Genomic DNA, 20896 nt, shown 5'->3' with positions numbered 1-20896 from the left:
CAGGTGAGGTAATCTCTTTTATTGGACCACTTTCTGTTGGTGAGAGACACAAGCTTTCAAGCTTACACAGAGCTCTGCTTCAGCTCCTTCTTCTTGAGCTCTGTGTAAGCTCAAAAGCTTGTTTTTCCTCACCAACAGAAGTTGGTCCAATAAAAGATATTACCTCCTCACCTTGTCTTTAAGTCAGAAATTGAAATTTAAGCTTTTCAGATATTAGCTCTGTCAAGTTACACAGTACAGTAGAACCTCAAAGTTATGAACACCAGAGTTACAAACTGACCCATCAACCACACACCTCATTTGGAACCAGAAGTACGCAATCTGGCAGCAGGGGAGGGAGGGGGAGAGAGAGAGAGAGAGAGAGAGAGAGACACACACACACAAATATACAGTACAGTACTGTGTTAAACATAAACTAGTAAAAAGTAAAGGGAAAGCAGCATTTTTCTGCTACATCGTAAAACTTCAAAGCTGTATTAAGTCAATGTTCACTTGTAAACTTTTGAAAGAACAACCATAATGTTTTGTTCAGAGTTATGAACAACCTCCATTCCCGAGGTGTTCGTAACTCTGAGATTCTACAGTATAGTATAAATTTAAAATTATTATAGCACTAGTGTTTAATACCTTATATCTGCCAAAAGGTCTACAATTGCTTGTTCAATTAAACATACTGCAGTTCACGAGCAACACATTCTGAAGTCAGGAATTTTAATTTTTCATTTTATTTTATTTTTTTAAGTGTATAGATGTTGACGCCAAAGCAGGAATTAGTACTTTGACAAGTATTTAAAAACCCAAAACATAAAACCACAAAACCCATTTATTTGTGAGAGTCAATTTCAACTTTTGAGGTTCACCCACTTTAGGATCTTATCATACACGTCACAGTTCATTAAGTAGCTTTCAGTAACCCTGGAAAATAAACCCAGGCTTCGACTGCTTCTCACTGAGAAGGTAATCACCTTGATTTGAGTATCAAATATGAACAAAAGACAGCATAGGTATTTTTGTGGTGGATTACTATGCTCTGGCAATTACACAGTAGGATTTTCTACACTGTGTACTCATTTTGTAAACTCCTATAGATTCACATATTCAAGAAGTCAAGACACCTGTCAGATGCATTAAAAAAGAAACACAGCTCTTGTAGATGTATAGGTTCTCATTTTTTGTGGTTAGATAAGTTTCACCGGACAACTAAGCATTTTCAACTAAATTCATCTGCCTTATGAAAAAGAAAAATAAGGCAACTGTGCTGGAATAAACATGCAAGCCTTTTCTTCATTTCTAATCAGTTCGATCCCTGATGTAGACTGGAGTTTGAGGTTAAGTTAGAAAGATTTTTGTTTAAATCAATTCTGATAACATTATTTTGGGATAATACTACCCATATATCTTCGGTATAATTTATTTATATATTGGGCAGAAGTCTACTAGGCATTTGAAAGAACAAATAAAAACACATGGTCCCTGTCACTAAGAGGTTATAATTCAGTTATAAAGGCACAAGAGAGTAACATGTAATATAAATAAGGGAAAAGGGAGGACAATTATTACAGTAATAAATTCATATGGTTACTCAAGTATGTCTGTACACAGCTAAATGGCTCTGTTACATTAACAGGAAGCTTATTTTTGTCAAACATATAGTAAGTTATGGGTTGGTTTTGTTTTTTGGGATGGATGAGTGTAAACCACTGGGGTGACAGAAAGTGGGCGATAAGGAACAAAGTCATGGTGAGGAGTGCTGGGTTACAATAGGCACAGACAAGGTGAGAGAAAGGGGTAGAAAATGTATGTTTTTGACTGTTTAATATATTTGTTTGCTGAAGTTATGCAGGTTCATCATTTAAGAAATGACTAGGGAAAAAAAGAATATCTTTCCCATTAGGCCACTATGTGCATGTCTCAGAAATAACCAGAGAGAAATGCAGACCTAAATTCTGATGCATGTACACATTCAAACAGTGACACCCCTACAGCCTCTATATTGATGTGAAATTACTAAGGGTACGGCCACACTTGCAGCTGTACAGCGCTTTGAAGTGTGAGTGTGGTCGCGGCGCCAGCGCTGGGAGAGAGCTCTCCCAGCGCTGCAGGTACTCCACCTCCCCGTGTGGATTAGCTTTACAGCGCTGTAACTTGCTGCACTCAGGGGTGTGTTTTTTCACACCCCTGAGCGAGAAAGTTGCAGCGCTGTAAAGCGCCAGTGTAGCCAAGGCCTAAATTGCATCAGCAGATGCAAATGTTCTGTTTATATTTTATGAGTACATGTCCAAATGCTGTAAGTGAAAGCCGGAGCATTTGTTCTCTTCTGGGACAAATGGTACCATAAACATACTTACTTATAACAAATATGGAAATTAAATCAAACTTCAATCACGTCAAAGTTTCTGTCGTCTCAAATTTCTTTGAAAGAAGAAACAAGAGATTTAATTTTAAGAACAAGGGTGACTGAAAGACTGTCCTGTCTGCCCGTATCCATCTGTTGTCTCTTGTCTTCTACTTAGGGCTTGTCTACGTGAACACTTTGTGTTCACGGCAAGCTAAGGATCTGAATCTATCCTGGACTAGTGTGCTGCATACTGTCTGTGTGGACCTTGCTGAGGTGCATTAACAGTTTGTTAGAATGCTTTGATCTAGCACAGTTTCAAAGATCAAAGCACACTAACAAACTGTTAATGCACCTCAGCAAGGTCCAAAGAGACACTTGGCTTGTAGCATGCTAGTGCTGGATAGATTCACACTCCAGTGTGTGAATGTTGGTGTAGACAGGCCCTTAGATTGTAACCTCTTTGGGGAGGGACTGTCTTTTTGTCCTGTTTGAACAGCACCTAGCACAATGAAGCCTTGGTCTATGACTAGGGCTCCTAGGCACTACCGTTACTAACAACTATTAATAATAAATTATTTTGATAACGTGACTGATCTCCCAGTAATGTCCTCTGTTTGCAAACCTTAATAAATCAGCCATGCACTCAAGGGCTGAATTCAAGACTAATTTAATAGGAAATCAGGGGGAAAGAGGTAACAATTTCTTCTCTATTTTTTGATGGCATATGCCTCTACAGTGTCATTTAGAAAGTAGGATATTTTTGAATAGTTTTAAATATATTAAAATAGAGCAGGGGTAGGCAACCTATGGCACGTGTGCCAAAGGCGGCACGCGAGCTGATTTTCAGCAGCACTCACACTGCCCGGGTCCTGGCCACCAGTCCAGTGGGCTCTGCATTTTAATTTAATTTTAAATGAAGCTTCTTAAACATTTTTAAAACCTTCTTTACTTTACATACAACAATTGTTTAGTTATATATTATAGACTTATAGAAAGAGACCTTCTAAAAACGTTAAAATGTATTACTGGCACGCCAAACCTTAAATTAGAGTGAATAAATGAAGACTCGGCACATCACTTCTGAAAGGTTGCTGACCCCTGAAATAGAGCTAAACAAGTACAAGCTACGTATGTTTTTTCTTATAAATAATTTTGTTCTAGCTGCATAGTTGTCATTCTGAGACAACTTTATGAATCAGGAAAAATAAGACTGCAATAGCTATGCTTAAATATGTCAGCTTTCAGGTATGGAAGTAAAATATTCAAGAAATATTAAATATTAAGTTGAACAGGAGATAAAGTTATGCAAAGGCAACTTAGTAATTCAAAGATGCGTAAATTTTACTCTGATTTATCTTGAGTAATTAATTTAATTATTTGAAGTAAAGTTATCTTAGTGAATTACATTGCACTATCATCTGGAATAGCTATAACTTTTCTTGTTGTTGAGAAGTTAGATTGTACTAGTAGTACTTCCTGTAACAAGTTGGTGCAGAGTGCCATCCTACATGTCAGACTCACTACTGCTAGTGTTAGGAACTTTGTGTAAAACAATACTCTATGCACTTTGGTTTTCTTTTATTGTTCTTGGTGCCTCTCTGATCAGAGGTCAAAATAGAAAAAAAAAATTGAGGTAATCTCCCAAACTCCATCTACATCTGCCCACTCATTACCAGAATGAGATGCCACCCATAGTAAGTTGTGCAAATCTTCATAATATGATATCATCTCTTCTTCCCTGCATGCTTTGGTCAGTAGTATATAATTTTAATTATCATGTATGAGTTATGCAATAATAATTAAGGAATTTGAATATCATTACTAGGTTTTAGAGCTAACATTTAAAGGTTGTGAACAGGGGCAGTCTGTACCTTCTCTCAAGCACTATTATTTCAGGCTATCTGCAGAATTAGGGATATAACTGTATTTGGTTAACCTTCCACACAAAAAAAGGGGGGCGGGGGAACTGAACAGTATTTTCACAATTATGCAAGGTAGAGGCAATATTTAAACAGAAGCTCAGATTCTGGAGCAGCCAACAGGGAGAAGTATTGGCTTGTGGAACTGATGTGAGCTGGCCCCATTTGGCAGCTGTATCTTTACGTTTAATAATAAATAATAATAATAATAATGTGTTTAAAATAGGTGTTATTAATTAGCGATGGGAAAAACCTCAAAGGATTCCAAAACTTGGTTACAAATCAGAAGTTTAAAATCTGATCTGAACCACTTTGGTCTGTGACTTTTGACATAAAAGTCTTTCTGGTAAGATTTCCTGTATTCCCCAATTAGAAATACTATAGAAATGGTCTAAATCGGTATGTCTACCACTTGTTGTGGCTGAAACCCGGAAATGTAGAGGCACATGGGAAAAAAAACCCAAAAAAAACCAAAACAGTGATTTTTTTCCCTCTTCCCCCTTCCCTAACCGCAACTTCAGTTCAGGTTTTGAGAAAAGATGGGGACAGGTGATTTTAGTTTTCTAAATATGCACACACATCAGCTTGACACCTCAATGTGTGAACCAGCTCAGACTAAAAAGAAAAACAACCCACCCTATCTTTGATGATTATATGTATCAGCAGCATACATTGTATTTTGTTAAATTATTATGAATGTCCTAGGTCCTCAAAAACATGTGCCTAATTTGCACACACTATGATTGCACATACAGTTTCAGTAGCCATAGCTATACCTAGCTGGCCTTTTGCATATGCAGCTGCAGTAATGCTCTATAGTTACACACACAGTTTAGTTTCTGAAAATCTGTCCTCAGATGTCTTGAGATGATACAAAGAAATTGTTCCATTTAAATAAGGAATTTCAGAAGTAAGGTTTTGCTTCTCAAAACTAACATTCTATATTGGACATGAAGTCTAAAGGTCCAGAAAAATTATTTGTCTCCTGGGAAATAAGTAATAATTTCATGCAAGTCTGAACTTGGAAGACAGCAACAGAAAAACTTACTAATTCACTATGTGGCTTTTCCCTGTCATTTGTGACTTAGTATTTCATATGAATGTAACAACAATAATTTGCATTTCTATCACTTCCTTTCAAAGATCTCATAGTGCTTTGCTAACAGGTAAGTAAGCCTCAAGACACTTTTGAGCTCAGTGACTCCTATGACCATGGGTCTGTCTCTTGACTTTTGGAATTCCCAGACCCAGTCATATTTTGGGATTTTAACAGTATTTCCTAGCTCACTACTAACACCAGGGAAGCCACTTGCTCTATCCCAGCCACTGACCAAGAACGCTAACTGTTCCTCCAAGAAAATAGAACATCCATCTGAAGAGAAATTCTACCAGGCTTCACCTTCAAAAAGGTAAACAAAACAACAACAACAAACCAAAATGTATCCCCAACTATTTCCCACTTTTGACACGGAAGTTTCTTAAGCTAGATATTTAGACCTATCATCTTCATCATGCTTTGGCTCCTCAAGTAAGCTTTTAAAGAATTACCAGATATGAGACAAGAATACAGCCTACAATATCCTCCCACACAATTTAAAAAAATAAAAGATTTTTTTTAGCTCCTGTACATCATCAACAGCAACCATTCCATTCTGTGTTGTTTTACTTACCCGTTTATCAATGTCATTATGTTGGAGCTGGACAAAGCGAGCACTAATAGCAGCAATATAGCTTTGCTGATTGGAGAAAGCCACTCTGCCAGCACCTTTTGGGTACTTCAATTCTGGGTCCGTATCAATGCCAGCATAGCAGACACCTCCATATAAACGGTCCATAATCATTGCCAGTTCAACTGTGAGAAAACAATTATTAAATATTGTAGATTCAATATTGCTAAAGGTTTTAAGCATGGGCCTGCAGCTTTAAAAATAGACTATTTACCCTAATTCCAGTACTTTAGGAAAATAGTAAAGGGACCTGAAAGTTGGATTGGTCAAAGAATCCCAGTACCCATCTGAAATATACTGAAAGTGCAAAGATAAATTGATGAAGGTGCTAAGGAAAAGATTTCCTGGGATTCTGTTACATACCCCAAGCAGTGTGTTTTGTCACTTACATATTACATTTGATTCCAAAAAGTGCATTAGTGCAATGTTGAGGTTAAACAGTTATAAATCACACTGTCAGAAAATATAGATTTCTCCTGCTCCCCCCAACAGTGGTTAACTCGGCCCTACTGCATCATGTATATTGATGGTATATGTTTACTGACAAAAATAGTAATATACTAAGCTATACATTAATGAGAATAATAGAAATAAAAATACACCATACATGCATAATGGAGACAAATGAGTTATCTGTAGAACCTCAGCTTTTGCATTTCCTGACTTGTTAGTTTAATCACTTGGTCTCAGAGATGCATTTATTTCCTTGGGTTTTTTTTTTTTTAAACTGTTGGAGTTGTTCTTGCACATATTACATGCTCTAACTATCTAGGTACACTTGGCTATATGCATAGTCAAATAAGTGCATCTGTAAAGGCACTTTACAACTTTTCATTCCACATGTCAGTATGTAAAAGTTCAGAAATTCTTAATTTTGTTAAATGAAATCTAATTTCCACACTCCCCAGACATGAGAAATCACGCTTTAATTAAAGGCTAAGACTGTGCCAGATTTCACACATTGACCATTTCTGCTCTAGCTAAATTAGGGCCTGATTTGCTGAAGTCAATGGAAATACTCCCATATTTTTTCCAGACTTAAGTGGGTTTTGGGTCAGATTCTTAAAAAATATGTTTGGTTTTTTTTCTAGTGAGGAAAGTATTTTCTCAGTCTTTCAACTGAAACAGCTAAACATCCCCTCCCCCAACCCTTCAAACGTTCAGCAGAAAATTCATCTTTGGGTAGAAACCAAAGATGGAAAATTTGATCCCAAAAGATTAATTATTCAGAAAAGCACATAAGAACAAGGGTTGCAATGGAACCTGTTTTGCAGCCTTACCTGCCACAATGTATTCTCGCTTGTGAATAAGTTATGTTTATATAACATATACATTATGCAAGTTATATATACGCATATATATACATATATCCCCTCCCCCCAAACAGGAGGGATTTTTAGAAGGCATTGAACCTTCAGAACTTTTCCAAACTGTCAGATATTCTAGTATCACCACCCAAGTTGTTTTAAATTAATAAAACTCCCCACAAATGAATGACAAACAGAAATGGCAAATATCTATTCTAAACAAGAAAACTGCCACAATAAAATTTTGGAATATATGATCCTCAGAGGACAGCTGCTCAGGAACGGAAGAAACCAATATACAGCATAATGAAACAACCAAAACAGTAACTCAAAGAATAACCCCACCCACTAAGCTTCTAGTTCCATTTCTTTCTGCCATTCAAATTATGACACGTCATCTTTAGAGCATGATCATATTTCTCAAGTCATACTGCCCACTATCTTCTATTCCCTATATACCATACATATTCACAGACAAACTTATTCTACACCAGCATCACAAAAATCCCTTAACTCAGAGCATTTTCAAACAGGGGCAGAGGGGTTACTTAATGGCAAACTAAGTGGTTTCTCTTTAAAAAATTAAATATGATGTGTTGCATCAGGTTCATTGTGTCATTTAGTTGCCTTGTCAACCACATGTACTGAATGTATATGTTGTAGTTAAACTTTACCACTATCTTTGGCTTTGAATACAAAGATAAACCAAGTTTAGTTACCCAAGCAAAACAGTGTTTCTATACTGCAAATATATTTAGACATCTGGTTTTACAGACCTGTCATCTCCTATATTGATCATACTTTGGTAGCTACTCTCTCTTGTTGTCTTTCCAGAGATATCCTGTAACAATCATTTAGAACGATCTGGCAAAGCAGGGACTTCTAAATATACTTAAAGCAATAAATCCTGTACCAAAGAGAAGAAGGTTTTGAGTATCTTCTCTTGCTATATTCTTTTATTACTGGTTGAGATGAATGCTTTAGGATTACAATCCATGTATGCCATATTGATACTGTACAAGAGTATACCTTAAGCTTCTGTTGGAAAGGTCGCTAAATTTTTTCCCAGACATCTGATTTTCCAAAATTCATTTTTCTTGTCCCAATATTTGCAGAAATATAATCCTAGTACTACAATTGTAACAGAAAAACATCAGTGGGGAAAACATACTTAACTTCTTAGGCTTTGGTACAATTAAGACTATGCTTTAGAAAGAGAAGACAGCAAAAATGATTGAAAAGGAAAGCATGGAATGAGATTTATAAAGAATGGAATGGAAACATGCATGGTGTATCATTAGGGATAATTTAAAATAAAAAATGTATAAGTAAGAGAAAACATGTAGATTCTCCAGATGATGGTGCTTTCAGATTCCCCCAAAGCAGTAATTTCTTAAGGGTTTTTTTGGTAAATCTAGCAGCAGAAGCATAGAATTCTTTTAAGTCTTTATCTTGTCTTATGACAACCTCTTAACTTGACAGCTCAGAAGCTAATCCAGGTTACATAGGTCATCTAGAAAAACTGGATTTTAAAATGATCTAAAACAGTGTAATTTTTTTTTTTTTTTACATAAAGCCCATCTTTTACAAAACAAAAAAACCCTCTCTCCTTCTCAAGGGTACTTTAGTGCAATGATGGTAAGCCACCAAAAGTAGACTAGTTTATTGGCACCATGCAGAATCTTCAGAGATTTTAAAGCCGGATGGGACCTTTGTGATAATCTAATCTGATCCCCTGCACATCACAGACCACAGACCCTCATCCACCCATTCCTGTAATATACCCATAACCTCTGGCTGAGTTACTGAAATCCTCAGAGCATGATTCAAAGACTTCAACTCTGTGCCTAAGGAGGAGTTTCAAGAAAGTCAGTTTCTAGACAGAGAAATTCAGGTAAAGAACCAATTTTACTAGTGATAATGTTCAACTTCAATAAAGTGCTACATGACAGCTGACAAACATTTCTTTGAGAATTAACTTCTACACATTCAGATCAAAATACCATTTGCAATAATGCCATTTGGTGACTCGCAATAACGTTCTGTAGACTGAGGGCCCTCTATGCTATGGGAACTTATAACAGCATAGCTATAGAGCCATAGCTATGCTGGCATAACCCTGTATCATAAATGCAGCCTACAGCGATGAAGAGGGTTTTTCTTTTGCTGTAGGAATATCAGTTCCCCAAGCAACAGTAGGCTAAGTAGCTGGGATGGAAGCATTCTTTTCCTGAACAATTCAGTCCTGCAGCCCCTTCTGGCGGGTTCCAAACCATGACACCCCAGTACGGGCAAAATGCTGCATACACTGGATTGTCCTTACTCCTCCTAACCCCCACAACAAACATAAGCACCTCTATTTCACTCACTTGGCAGGCTCCAGCACTGCAACCACAAAATGCCAATTTTCCAGCAAGTTCTAATGATCCCCTCAAGCTCCTCTCCCAGCCCCAACCTGCAGCAGGTCCAGCAGTGCCCTCCAGCTTCCTCCCAGTCTCCAGGGAAAGCTGCTGTGCTGGGAGCAAGAAGGGGGCTGCCTGCCAGGATCCTCTCTGCCCTCTGATCTCAGTTAATGAGGATCTGGGTCACAGTCACAGAGTTTAAGGCCAGAAGGGGTCACATCATCTAGTCTGACATTCTGTATATCACAGGCCACCAACACCACCCAGCACCTGCACACTAAACCCAACAACCAAAATTGGACCAAGCAGAAGTAGCCAGAGCAGAAGCTGCAGTGGTTGAAGATGAATTTCTGAGCCGCCTCTTGCTGTTCATAAGATCACGATACTTGTGATAATTTCATAAGTGTTGGTGCCTCCATACATACACATCAATATTTGCATGGAAATATACTACATAGTCACCGGTAAGTGCAAATTTAAAAAACTGGATGGTTTGAATATTTAGCGTGCAATCACCCCCACTAAACTTAATATGATTAATGTATACAGCTTTCAGAATTGGGTCCTTATAATAAATATCAAGTTGAAATTAGTTTAGAGTTTATGATTTAGTGAGTTTGTAAAAAGGACGTTGTCAGATTAAAAAATTTATTATTTAAAACCAATTTCCTAATATATGTACAAACATTAACTTTCAGCTCTGCTTGGGAAAAAATAGCCAATTTAAGTTTGTTTGTAGAGATTTTCTAGCCAGTTCCATGTTCAGATTCTCATGCATTAACTCACTGCAGCAGTGTTCAAGTTTGAAAACATTGTAGGGCAATATTTTAATTCCAAACAATTCATTAAAACTTGTACAATATTAATAGTAAGTTTTGAGCAACCCTTTAGAATATCATATATTTTATTTAACCAGACCTATCTTTTGGGCCCAGTGGGATTTAACAGTCTCTACAAAGTATTTTGCTGACAGGGGCTACATTTGTTTGTACAATATCTAACACAATGGGGTCCTGGTCTAGGACTAGGGCTTCCATGCACTATAAGAATACAAATATAATAATAGTAAATAATAAACTGAAAAACTTTAAAGGGACACTATCTAATTGGCCCTCAAACTTAGGTTTTTTTAAACATTAAAAATCCCCACTAAAACTAATAAGAGTGTATTTTTAAAAAATATACATTGATTTTGTATAGATATGAAACATTCCACTTAATATTTGTTACATACAGGGATGGTTCTAGTACCTCTGGCACCCTCTACAGACTCACTTGATTCAGACCCCTTTTACAATCAGTTGCTGCTCTTTCCCACTCTTAAGATAGCACATAGCTATTTTATTTTATAATATATAAAACATCTACTAGTTAGGACAGGTTGACTGGGATGGGGGAGAGGCAGTACAGAACAGGCTGGTTAGGAAACGATGGAAAAGAGACAGACAAACAGACTGAGGTTTAGGGTCAGGATTGAGCAAATCTAGGTTCTTAGTAGAACTTGGAGGTGGACGTGATCTTCTGTGGCAGAACAAAGAACAAGCCTTCACAAAACCAGCTCTATGGCTCCATGTAGGGGCACTAAAGGTTATTCTGCCTGCCCGAGTTGGCTATGCCAATTCAAGCATTGCTGTGTTCTGCTAGTGCACAAGAACCTTGAAAGTGAAACTAGAATCTCAGAAGATTAGAGTTGGAAGAGACCTCAGGAGGTCATCTAGTCCAATATCCTGCTCAAAGCAGGACCAACCTCAACTAAATCATCCCAGCCAGGGCTTTATCAAGCCGGGCCTTAAAAACCTCTAAGGAAGGAGATTCCACCACCTCCCTATGTAACCCATTCCTGTGCTTCACCACCCTCCCAGTGAAATAGTTTTTCCTAATATCCAACCTAGACCTCCCCTCACTGCAATTTGAGACCATTGCTCCTTGTTGTGTCATCTGCCACCACTGAGAACTGCCTAGCTCCATCCTCTTTGGAACCCACGTTCAGGTAGTTGAAGGCTGCTGTCAAATCCCCCCTCACTCTTCTTTTCTGCAGGCTAACTATAAGCCCAGTTCCCTCAGCCTCTCCTCATAAGTCATGTGCCCCAGCCCCCTAATCATATTCATTGCCCAGGGCCGCCCAGAGGATTCAGGGAGCCTGGGGCAAAGCAATTTTGGGGGCCCCTTCCATAAAAAAAATTGAAATACTATACAATACTATATTCTCGTGGGGGCCCCTGCGGGGCCTGGCGCAAATTGCCCCACTTTTGCCCCCCCCCCACGGGTGGCCCTGAGAAAAATAAACCTTCTGCATCTCGGCACAAACCCAGTTTTGAGAAAACTTCTTTACAAGGTATCACTGGTTCTCAGCATCAGCTAGTGCTAAAAGGCACTAAGCTCATTAAAAGGGTTGGACAAATATTTTCCATCAAAACTTTTTCTGGATCAAAATTTTTTAAAAAGCAGAAAAAAATCATGAACAATGTCTGCTTTCCTTCAAAATTTGTTGTGGTTTTTTTTAATTGAAAAGCTGAAATTAGTCTGCCAAAACCTGAATATGGTTTGGGGTTTCAGAAGTGTGTGGCCAAATATTTGCTGCTTGCTGTGTTTGATTGTTTAAAGAAACAATAAAAAAATTCTGCTTAAAAAAAAAAAATCAAAAAAACTTTTGAACCACCTCATCTTGTGACCAAACGCCTGAGCCCATCCAGTCAGAGATTTTTCCAGGTTTCTGATACTCTGCCGGCTTCCTTGACTCATATCTGTCTCCATAACTTTGGGTTCATTTAGGTTAGAACATAAGAACAGCCATACTGGGTCAAACCAAAGGTCCATCCAGCCCAGTATCCTGTCTACCGACAATGGCCAATGCCAAGTGCCCCAGAGGGAGTAAACCTAACAGGTAATGATCAAGTGATCTCTCTCCTGCCATCCATCTCCACCCTCTGACAAACAGAGGCTAGGGACACCATTCCTTACCCATCCTGGCTAACAGCCATTAATGGACTTAACTTCCATGCATTTATCTGTTTCCTAGAGACTGGCTCCATGGGGTCCCTCACAAACTGGAGACAGTTACTGTGGGTTTGTCTTTAGTATAGCTTATGTACATACTCCACGAACTGAGCATTTCAGCTTGTTCCAGAATCTGGGATGAGCCTATGTTGTGAAAACTGAAATGCTCAAAATAGCACATGCATGTGAATGGACACAGGATGCTAAAATTAAATTAACCCAGGGGTTCTCAAACTGGGGGTCAGGACCCCTCAGGGGGTCACAAGGTTATTACTGGGGGTCGCGAGCTGTCAGCCTCCACCTCAAACCCCACTCTGCCTCCAGCATTTATAATAGTGTTAAATATATTAAAAAGTGTTTTTAATTTATAAGGCAGGGGGGGGTCGCACTCAGAGGTTTGCTATGTGAAAGGGGTCACCAGTATAAAAGTTTGAGAACCACTGAATTAACCCCTCTGGAGCCTCAGGGAATGCAGGGGCTGGGGGTCTCCCTTGGTAGGGTTGGGAAGGATATTGCTCTTCTCATGTGATCCCTCCCCCAGTGGCTAATTTTAAATGAAGCTACCCTCCCCTGACATGAATCTCCCTATGGCACTGAAATTAAATAGAGACTATAATTTGGCATTTGAGAAGTGAAAGGGATGGTAGCCCTAATGGAAAAGCTAACAGCTTGGCTCTTCTGCAAGCCTCAAACTGCTGAATGAGCTTTAGGGTAGGGAAGGCTGTGCCTCCCAAACAGCCTGGCCCTGCCCCCTATCCGACCCCCACCCACTTCCTGCCTCCCGACTGCCTGCCCCCCTCAGAATCCCTGACCCATTCTGCTCCTTGTCCCCTCACCGTCCCCCAGAGACCTCCCCAACTACCATCCCGGGACCCCACCCCGCTCCCTGTCCCCTGACTGCCCCGACCCCTATCCACCCCCCCCCCCGCTGAGTCCTGACAGACCCACAGAACGCCCACGATCCAACCCCCCATTCCCTGTCCCCTGACCGTCCCCCCACAACCTCTGCCCCCTCCCTGTGCCCTGACTGTCCCTGGGACTCCCTGCCCCTTAGCCAACCCCCCCAGACCCTTACCCCCGGCTCCCTCCAGCCTTGGAGCCTCAGCCCATCCAGCAGCATCCCTCAACAGAGGCAGCATGGCTCCGGCGGGGCCTGAGCCCTGCCCCGCTCAGAGCCGTGTGATAAGGGGGCGGAGCTCCACTGGGCCCAGAGCTCGCAGCCCCACCCCCCTACTACGTGGCTCTGAGTGGGGCGGGGCTCAGGGGCCCCGCCGGTGCCATGCTGATGCTGTCCGGGACGCTGCTGGATGCGCTGAGGCTCCAGGTGAGAGGCAGAGATGGGGTCGGGTGGGACCGGGGAGGGAGCCTCAGCCATTCTCGTGGGGGTCCCTGCGGAGCCCGGGGCAAATTGCCCCACTTGTCCCCCGCTCTGGGCGGCCCTGTCATTGCCCTCCGCTGGACTCTCTCCAATTTGTCCACATGCTTTCTGTAATGAGGGGCCCAAAACTGGACACAATACTCCAGATGTGGCCTTGCCAGTGCCAATCACTTCCCTCGATCTATTGGCAATGCTCCTACTAATGCAGCCCAATATGCCATTAGCCTTCTTGGCAACAAGGGCACACTGCTGACTCATATCCAGCCTCTTGTCCACTGTAATCCCCAGGTCCTTTTCTGCAGAACTGCTGCTTAGCCAGTCAGTCCCCAGCCTGTAGCGGTGCATGGGATTCTTCCTGCCTAAGTGCAGAACTCTGTATTTGTCCCTGTTGAACCTCAACAGATTTCTTTTGGCCCAATTCTCCAATTTGTCTAGGTCACTCTGGACCCTATCCCTGCTCTCCAGTGTATCTACCTCTCCCCCCAGCTTAGTGCCATCCGTAAACCTGCTGAGGCTGCAATCCATCCCATCATCCAGATCACTAATAAAGATGTGGAACAAACCAGCCCCAGGAACGACCCATGGGGCACTCCGCTTAATACTGGCTGTCAACTAGATGTCTAGCCGTTGATCACTACCCGTTGAGCCAGACGATATAGCCAGTTTTCTATCCACCTTTTAGTTCATTCATCCAATCCATATATTTTTATCTTGCCGGCAAGAATACTGTGGGAGACCATATCAAAAGCTTTACTAAAGTCAAGGTATATCATGTCCACCGCTTTCCCCATATCCACAGAGCCTGTTATCTCATCATAGAAGGCAATCAAGTTGGTCAGATCTGACTTGCCCTTGGTTAACCCATGTTGACTGTTCCTGATCACCTTCCTCTCCTCCAAGCGCTTCAAAATGGATTCCTTGAGGACCTGCTCCATGATTTTCCTGGGGACTGAGGTGAGGGTGACTGGTCTGTAGTTCCCTGGATTCTCCTTCTTCCCTTTTTAAAAGACAGGCATTATAGTTGCCTTTTCCCAATCATCTGGGACCTCCCCGGACCACTACGAGTTTTCAAAGGCCAATGGCTTTGCAATAACATCGGCCATCTCCCGCAGCACCCTCGGATGCATTGCATCCAACTCCATGGACTTGGGCATGTCCAGCTTTTCTAAATAGTCCTTAACCTGTTATTTCACCACTGAGGGCTGCTCATCTCCTCCCCATACTGTGCTGCAGACTGGGAACTGACCTTGTCTGTGAAGGGCGAGGCAAAAAAAGCATTAAGTACTTCAGCTTTTTCCACATCACCTGTCACTAGGTTGCCTCCCCCATTCAGTAAGGGTACCACACTTTCTCTGACCACCTTCTTATTGTCAACATACCTTTAGAAACCCTTCTTGTTACCCTTCACGTCCCTTGCTAGCTGCAACTTCAACTGTGTTTTGGCCTTCCTGATTACACCAGACTAGTTATTTTTATTTTCCAGGTGGAACTGCAAAAAGTAAATAACTAAATTTGTGTTCTAATTCTAGCAACTACTACAAATTGTGTGTGGGGTGGGGGGTATTCATAACACAAGTATGGAAATGTGTTTAATTACATTACTTTTAGTCTGATACAAAAGTATCACTAAGGGATAACTGTATATGCCAATTCCTATGTTTTTAATGTAAAAAACCAGAAACAAACCACAAATTAGAAATTAGAGTAATTCTATCAAACAAAATAGACTCCAACTCCATGCAGGTGGACAGCGAAATAATAGCATAATGTAGTAACTAGTAAGTTCTCAGATTCTTTAATAAAATATGAAAAGTCATCTTTTAGGTAGTGAATTCATAAACTGGCAGTAGGAATTCAGTCCAAAATAAGCAACCATGATATTGGTCACAGTAAAGAGGTACTGTCAATGTGAAAGGAACCCACAAGATTCAGAAAAAAAGATTTGCTGTAGTGCTTTCCAATGTTCTAAACTAAATTTCTAAAACTAATCTTAGAAGCTTGCAAATTAATATATCAATACCAAAAAATGGGTTGTCTTGCTTTGGAAAAATTATAAATTTACTGTTCAAAGGCATTTTTCAAATATGAACTACAATTCATAACAGGCCTGGGGAAAAAATCTAGACAAAAGCAGTTAGGCCCATTTTTTTTAATAACCTCATTAGAACTGGTCTGGTTTTCAGAGCTGTTGAGCAACCACACCTCCAATTTAAGTCAGTGGGAGCTTAAAGTAAATACTTAACTGAATTGGTCACCTTAAATAAAGCAGCCCCCAAATTCAAGGACAATATGAAAATTTGAGCCTTAAAGTTTTACTTAATTTCTAGTACTAAACAATTGATTCATTGTCTTAACTAGTAGTTAATTTCAAAGGTCAGAAGTTCTCAGAAGTTATATTCTTACGGTTAAGGACAGAAGAAACTGATATGCTTAGAAAGTAAACCTCAAATTCTTCAAAAATCTCTGAAACAGATGGAATGTCATTGTCTCAGAATCTGAAACCAGTACTGATAGTATGGTCTAGCCTAACTTTTCTTCTATTTCAACTCACCAGCTCGGAGGGGACGTGGAACTCCCCCTACAAAGATAGTTTTTCTTGGGTCCAACGGCTGAGAACCATCCATTACAAAATCACTGTCACTTAGGTTCCAAGGTCGAATTTGCACCTGAAAGAAAGATGTCAACTTTGTCTTCACTTCATTGCTAACTTACCCTACACAAAGTAATAAGAATTAAGAATCAGCTGCTAAACATTTACATATGTAAAATCTGATTAGAATATATATAAATACACACACATATTCACATTCTTTTTTAAAGATAAAATAGTAAAATGATAGAATGTGAAAGTAAAAATGATGCAAGTATATCATTTATCTATGTAGGTATTCAGAAAGTACAGTTTACAGTGTTTACTTGATAAATGGACAGTACGTTTATCACCTCTAGAGGCCAGGCTTGAGTTAAATTTCCTCGTGCAAATGCATCTACCCCATTCTCTCCCTAATCTGCTTCCTCCTCCAGCCTCCTTTATTAGGAATATGGAATATATAAAAGGACATTCAGAGCTTTATCATTTATACTGTGAATTTAAGGATGCTGGTTGAACATTCAGCTTTCTTCTAGCCACATATAATTTTAAAAGTTGAAAAAGAGGGAAGAAGAAATGGAATTAATTCCTTTGTTTAAAATAAGAGGATTGCAGAAATGTAAGTGCACTTGTTCAGTTTAGTAAAGCAGCCAGCCAGATAGTGGACTGTTAGACAGAAAGTCTTCAGATTGTACAGAACTAAGAATTCTGCTCAAAAGCCATTTGGATAAGCCTGCTCACCACTACAACCCCTGAATAAGTGAAATGTGTAAGCATCATTTGGATTTGCCATTACATTGCAATTTTCATTCACCCATGCAAGATCTAATCTTCTAATTCAAAAAGGCACCCATGAGCCTTTTATATGAATTTCGTTAAGGACTACTCTGGAAGGACTATGCATATAATATCTTAACTTTAACATATATAATAATAATTACAATTATATAAAGAATAAGGACCTAATCTGCAAGAAATTAAGCACATATATTATTTACGTGACTAGCCCCAATGATTAAATATTTACAGGATTGCAACCCAAGCTCCTCAGTATGTCCAATTAAAAAAAAAAGGGAATGGGTGATAAATAGTTGTGCACATGATTACAGACGTAAACAGGTGGTAAATGATTGGCATTACCCTTTGCAGAAGAAAGTTAGGCCCAGGCTACATGTTTAGAGAAATACTTTACATTAGTGGCCTAAACGGATGTTGTCATTCCTGTAAATTAATAAAGTAGCAACTGTCTTAACACAACCACACATGCAGTTTTAGTCCCTCTTTATGTAAACCTGTCCACTTAAAAGACTGGTAGTACAGAAGAAGAGCTCTATTTCCAGGATTGAACACAGTGCCAGCAATTCCACAGAGTTTCTTGTAATGTCCCATTGGCAGTTATAAACAGGATGGACCACTTTGTATAATTTAACAAGATTAAGTAGGTATTCTAGCTCAATCCTGAGTAATATGAGCCAGTTGTGCTGAAGTGGAAATTGTATCATGTACGTAATGCACCACTATATGCAAGCAACTGAAGCGGTTATCCACCAGCTCATTTCTGACTGCAGACAACATAAAAATGCTTGGTTTTTACATATCAAAAGCCAGGGTTACATCTACAATGCCACTTTTACTTTCTAAATAATTTAAAAACATTATCTTAGTAACTAGGTCTTTTCCAATAGTTCATTTTTAACAGATTCAGTAGTAATAGGGATAATTGTTCATCCTTGATTATAGGGAGTCTTTATGGAAGTATATGGAAATGATTTAGAATAAAAAAGGGGGGAAATACTAAAAGCTATCAGACATTCAGGCAGCAATACATTTTGAGGGATGTTAACTAGAAAAAATATATTTAATTTTCTATACCAATGAATATCTGCCTGAATATATGTTTATTTAAAAAACCCTTTAGAAGAATCCAGTTAAAATCTAATTAGTTCTAGCAAAATGACTCAGCAAGAATATACGTTTTCCTTCTTTCTGGTATTATCCTACTCCTCATTTATCCATCAGAAGTGCACAACTATATGCTTTTCACTGGTTTTAATAAACCTTCTTTTATAAACCAAATCTGGGTCAAAGCAGACTTGCTACAGTAAGTGAAAGGCATGAAAGATTATAAATTGCTTAGCTAGCAAATGCAGAATTGAAAGCAATGAAGTACTGGCAAGGCTGCCTAAATTATTAACGAGTTTTCTTTTTTTAAATCATAGGGGCTTTTAAAAAAATAAAAATAAAACAGTATAGGCAAAGAAACTAAAGCATTTACTTTTTTTTTTTTTAAATAGGTGACATTGTAACAGGACACATTCTGTTACGATATGGTACTGGAAGTACCAACATAAAAGTTTAAACAAACGGTGGCATTTATTAGCTTCTGAAGAAGCCAAATTATGGTAACATAAGAAGGTAAGCCTAGTAAAGGAACACCAACATAATCAGTTTAACAGTTACACCAGGGGAAAAATGCTTGCATATTTATTTGCTTTTCAACTGGCAAGGGGAAGTTGGTTAACAGCCAAGGCACTTTGTATACTGCTTACTGGTTTGTCCTTGATGGTGGGGCTTGACACACATAGGTAAAGTTTTCCATCTTCTTCCAGACAGGCATCTATCAGCGCTTGTACAGAGCTTTCCTCTTGGAACAGCAAAAAGGCATAACCTTGGAAAGGACAAAGGTACAAAAAGAAAAAAAAATAGATGAAAACTTTTGAAAGATAGGTCAAAACAGAGAACACAAAAAAAGAAAATCCAAGAACTGCAAATATCTTGTAAGCAGTTGGTTTTGATACTTCACTAAGACTCTAAATTACTTTATATGTCCCAGTATATAGATAGCAATAAAAGTGTAATATTGTTGCTAACTGTCAGGGCCGGCTCCAGGCACCAGCTTATCAAGCAGGTGCTTGGGGCAGCAACTCCGGAGTGGGGCAGCATTTTCAGGGATTCGGCGGCAATTCGGCAGAGGGTTCCTGACTCCTGCTTGGAGCGAAGGATCTCCTGCTGAATTGCCACAGATCGCGATCGCCGCTTTTTTTTTTTTGTCTGCTTGGGGCGGCCCTGCTAACTGTACTGAAGTTAATCCAATAATAATATGCTTTCAAAAGGAATCCTGCCATAGGATCACATGGAGAAAGCAGGTTTCCCCACCATCACTCTTATTTTTGTTTTGATGCTGCATACAGTGTTGGGATCACAGCAGAGGGAAAAAAATGTCTTTGGAAAGTTTGTTTTCTTTATATACTTTAAAGGTTCCAAACAAATACAGAATGGCTGGAAAAAAAACAGAAAAAATTGTGAAAGATTAGCCCACAACTATAATAGATCTATATTTGTGCTCTTACAAGTATTTGTCATCTTAAATAAAGCAATAGTGTTGAGGCAGTTTCAGACAATATATTAGGGGGTGGGGTGGGAAATACTATGTGGGAAGGTCCATGGAATGAAAACCTGCATACAGATAATCTGAATATTTCTATCCTGAACATACATATGTTGGCAAGGGGAAAATGTATATTCTCATTCAATCATAATGTAGCTTTATTTCCTAAATATATTTCTAAATCAAATCTCCTAACGTACGCAATCCTCACTGAAGACCATGATTTACTTAAGTTGGACTTTTAGATTGCCACATCTATAAAAGATTACCACTTGTTTTAGATCATGAAACTCTCTCATGCTTAGATCACTCAAAGGCTCAGATTTTCTTTAAAGTTCACCTCTAAAAAAGTGCTGAAATAAGGTACTCTTGAGGGAAAGCTGTCAGCAACTGAAAGGTGATGAATTGAGAATTGAAGTGCCTTCTGACCCACAAATATTCTGCTAACAAGATATCATATTTTAAAATCAAATTTTTAATTTTAGTTGAGAGTACTGAGATATGAAACAAGCTTTTGTACAGTATAAAGTTAAGCCTCAGATATTCTTAACACGTATCCCTAACAGGTTAAATTTTGGAATAAAAAGACAAAGGTAAATTACTGCAATGCTACTACACTAAATTAGATCTTATGACCATTTGGTAATTACAGCTAGTATTGAATTCAGCTGCCCAGTTGTGGGGAACTTCCAGTAGTCTGTGCTACACCTGTGCTGAATAGTTAGGAGTAGCTACCAGATGATTTCCCACTCATGGTTTTGATATTGGCTTTCACCTTCATCATTTGGACCATGCCTACCTTAGAGAGTTCCTTTCTTCACACAATTCTGTAGCAACTGCTTGAGCTAGC

The 20896-nt window shown here is 39.3% G+C and overlaps 1 protein-coding gene across 7 annotated transcripts in view; it reads right to left on the bottom strand.

Annotated features, from left to right (window-relative positions):
• Positions 1-20896, bottom strand: part of CPEB3 (cytoplasmic polyadenylation element binding protein 3) — a 191083-nt gene that overhangs the window by 9138 nt on the left and 161049 nt on the right. For all 7 annotated transcript variants that reach the window (XM_045023056.1, XM_045023059.1, XM_045023060.1 and 4 more), the window contains 3 exons: positions 19208-19326; positions 16620-16734; positions 5928-6109 (listed from right to left, as the gene is read on the bottom strand). In XM_045023056.1, coding sequence (XP_044878991.1) covers positions 5928-6109; positions 16620-16734; positions 19208-19326 — 416 coding nt within the window. The remainder of the gene's footprint in view (positions 1-5927; positions 6110-16619; positions 16735-19207; positions 19327-20896) is intronic.

This window comes from Mauremys mutica, chromosome 7 (genome assembly GCF_020497125.1).
Source record: "Mauremys mutica isolate MM-2020 ecotype Southern chromosome 7, ASM2049712v1, whole genome shotgun sequence".
In the NCBI taxonomy this organism is placed as follows: domain Eukaryota; kingdom Metazoa; phylum Chordata; order Testudines; family Geoemydidae; genus Mauremys; species Mauremys mutica.
This window is presented reverse-complemented; position numbering and strand designations above follow the sequence as displayed.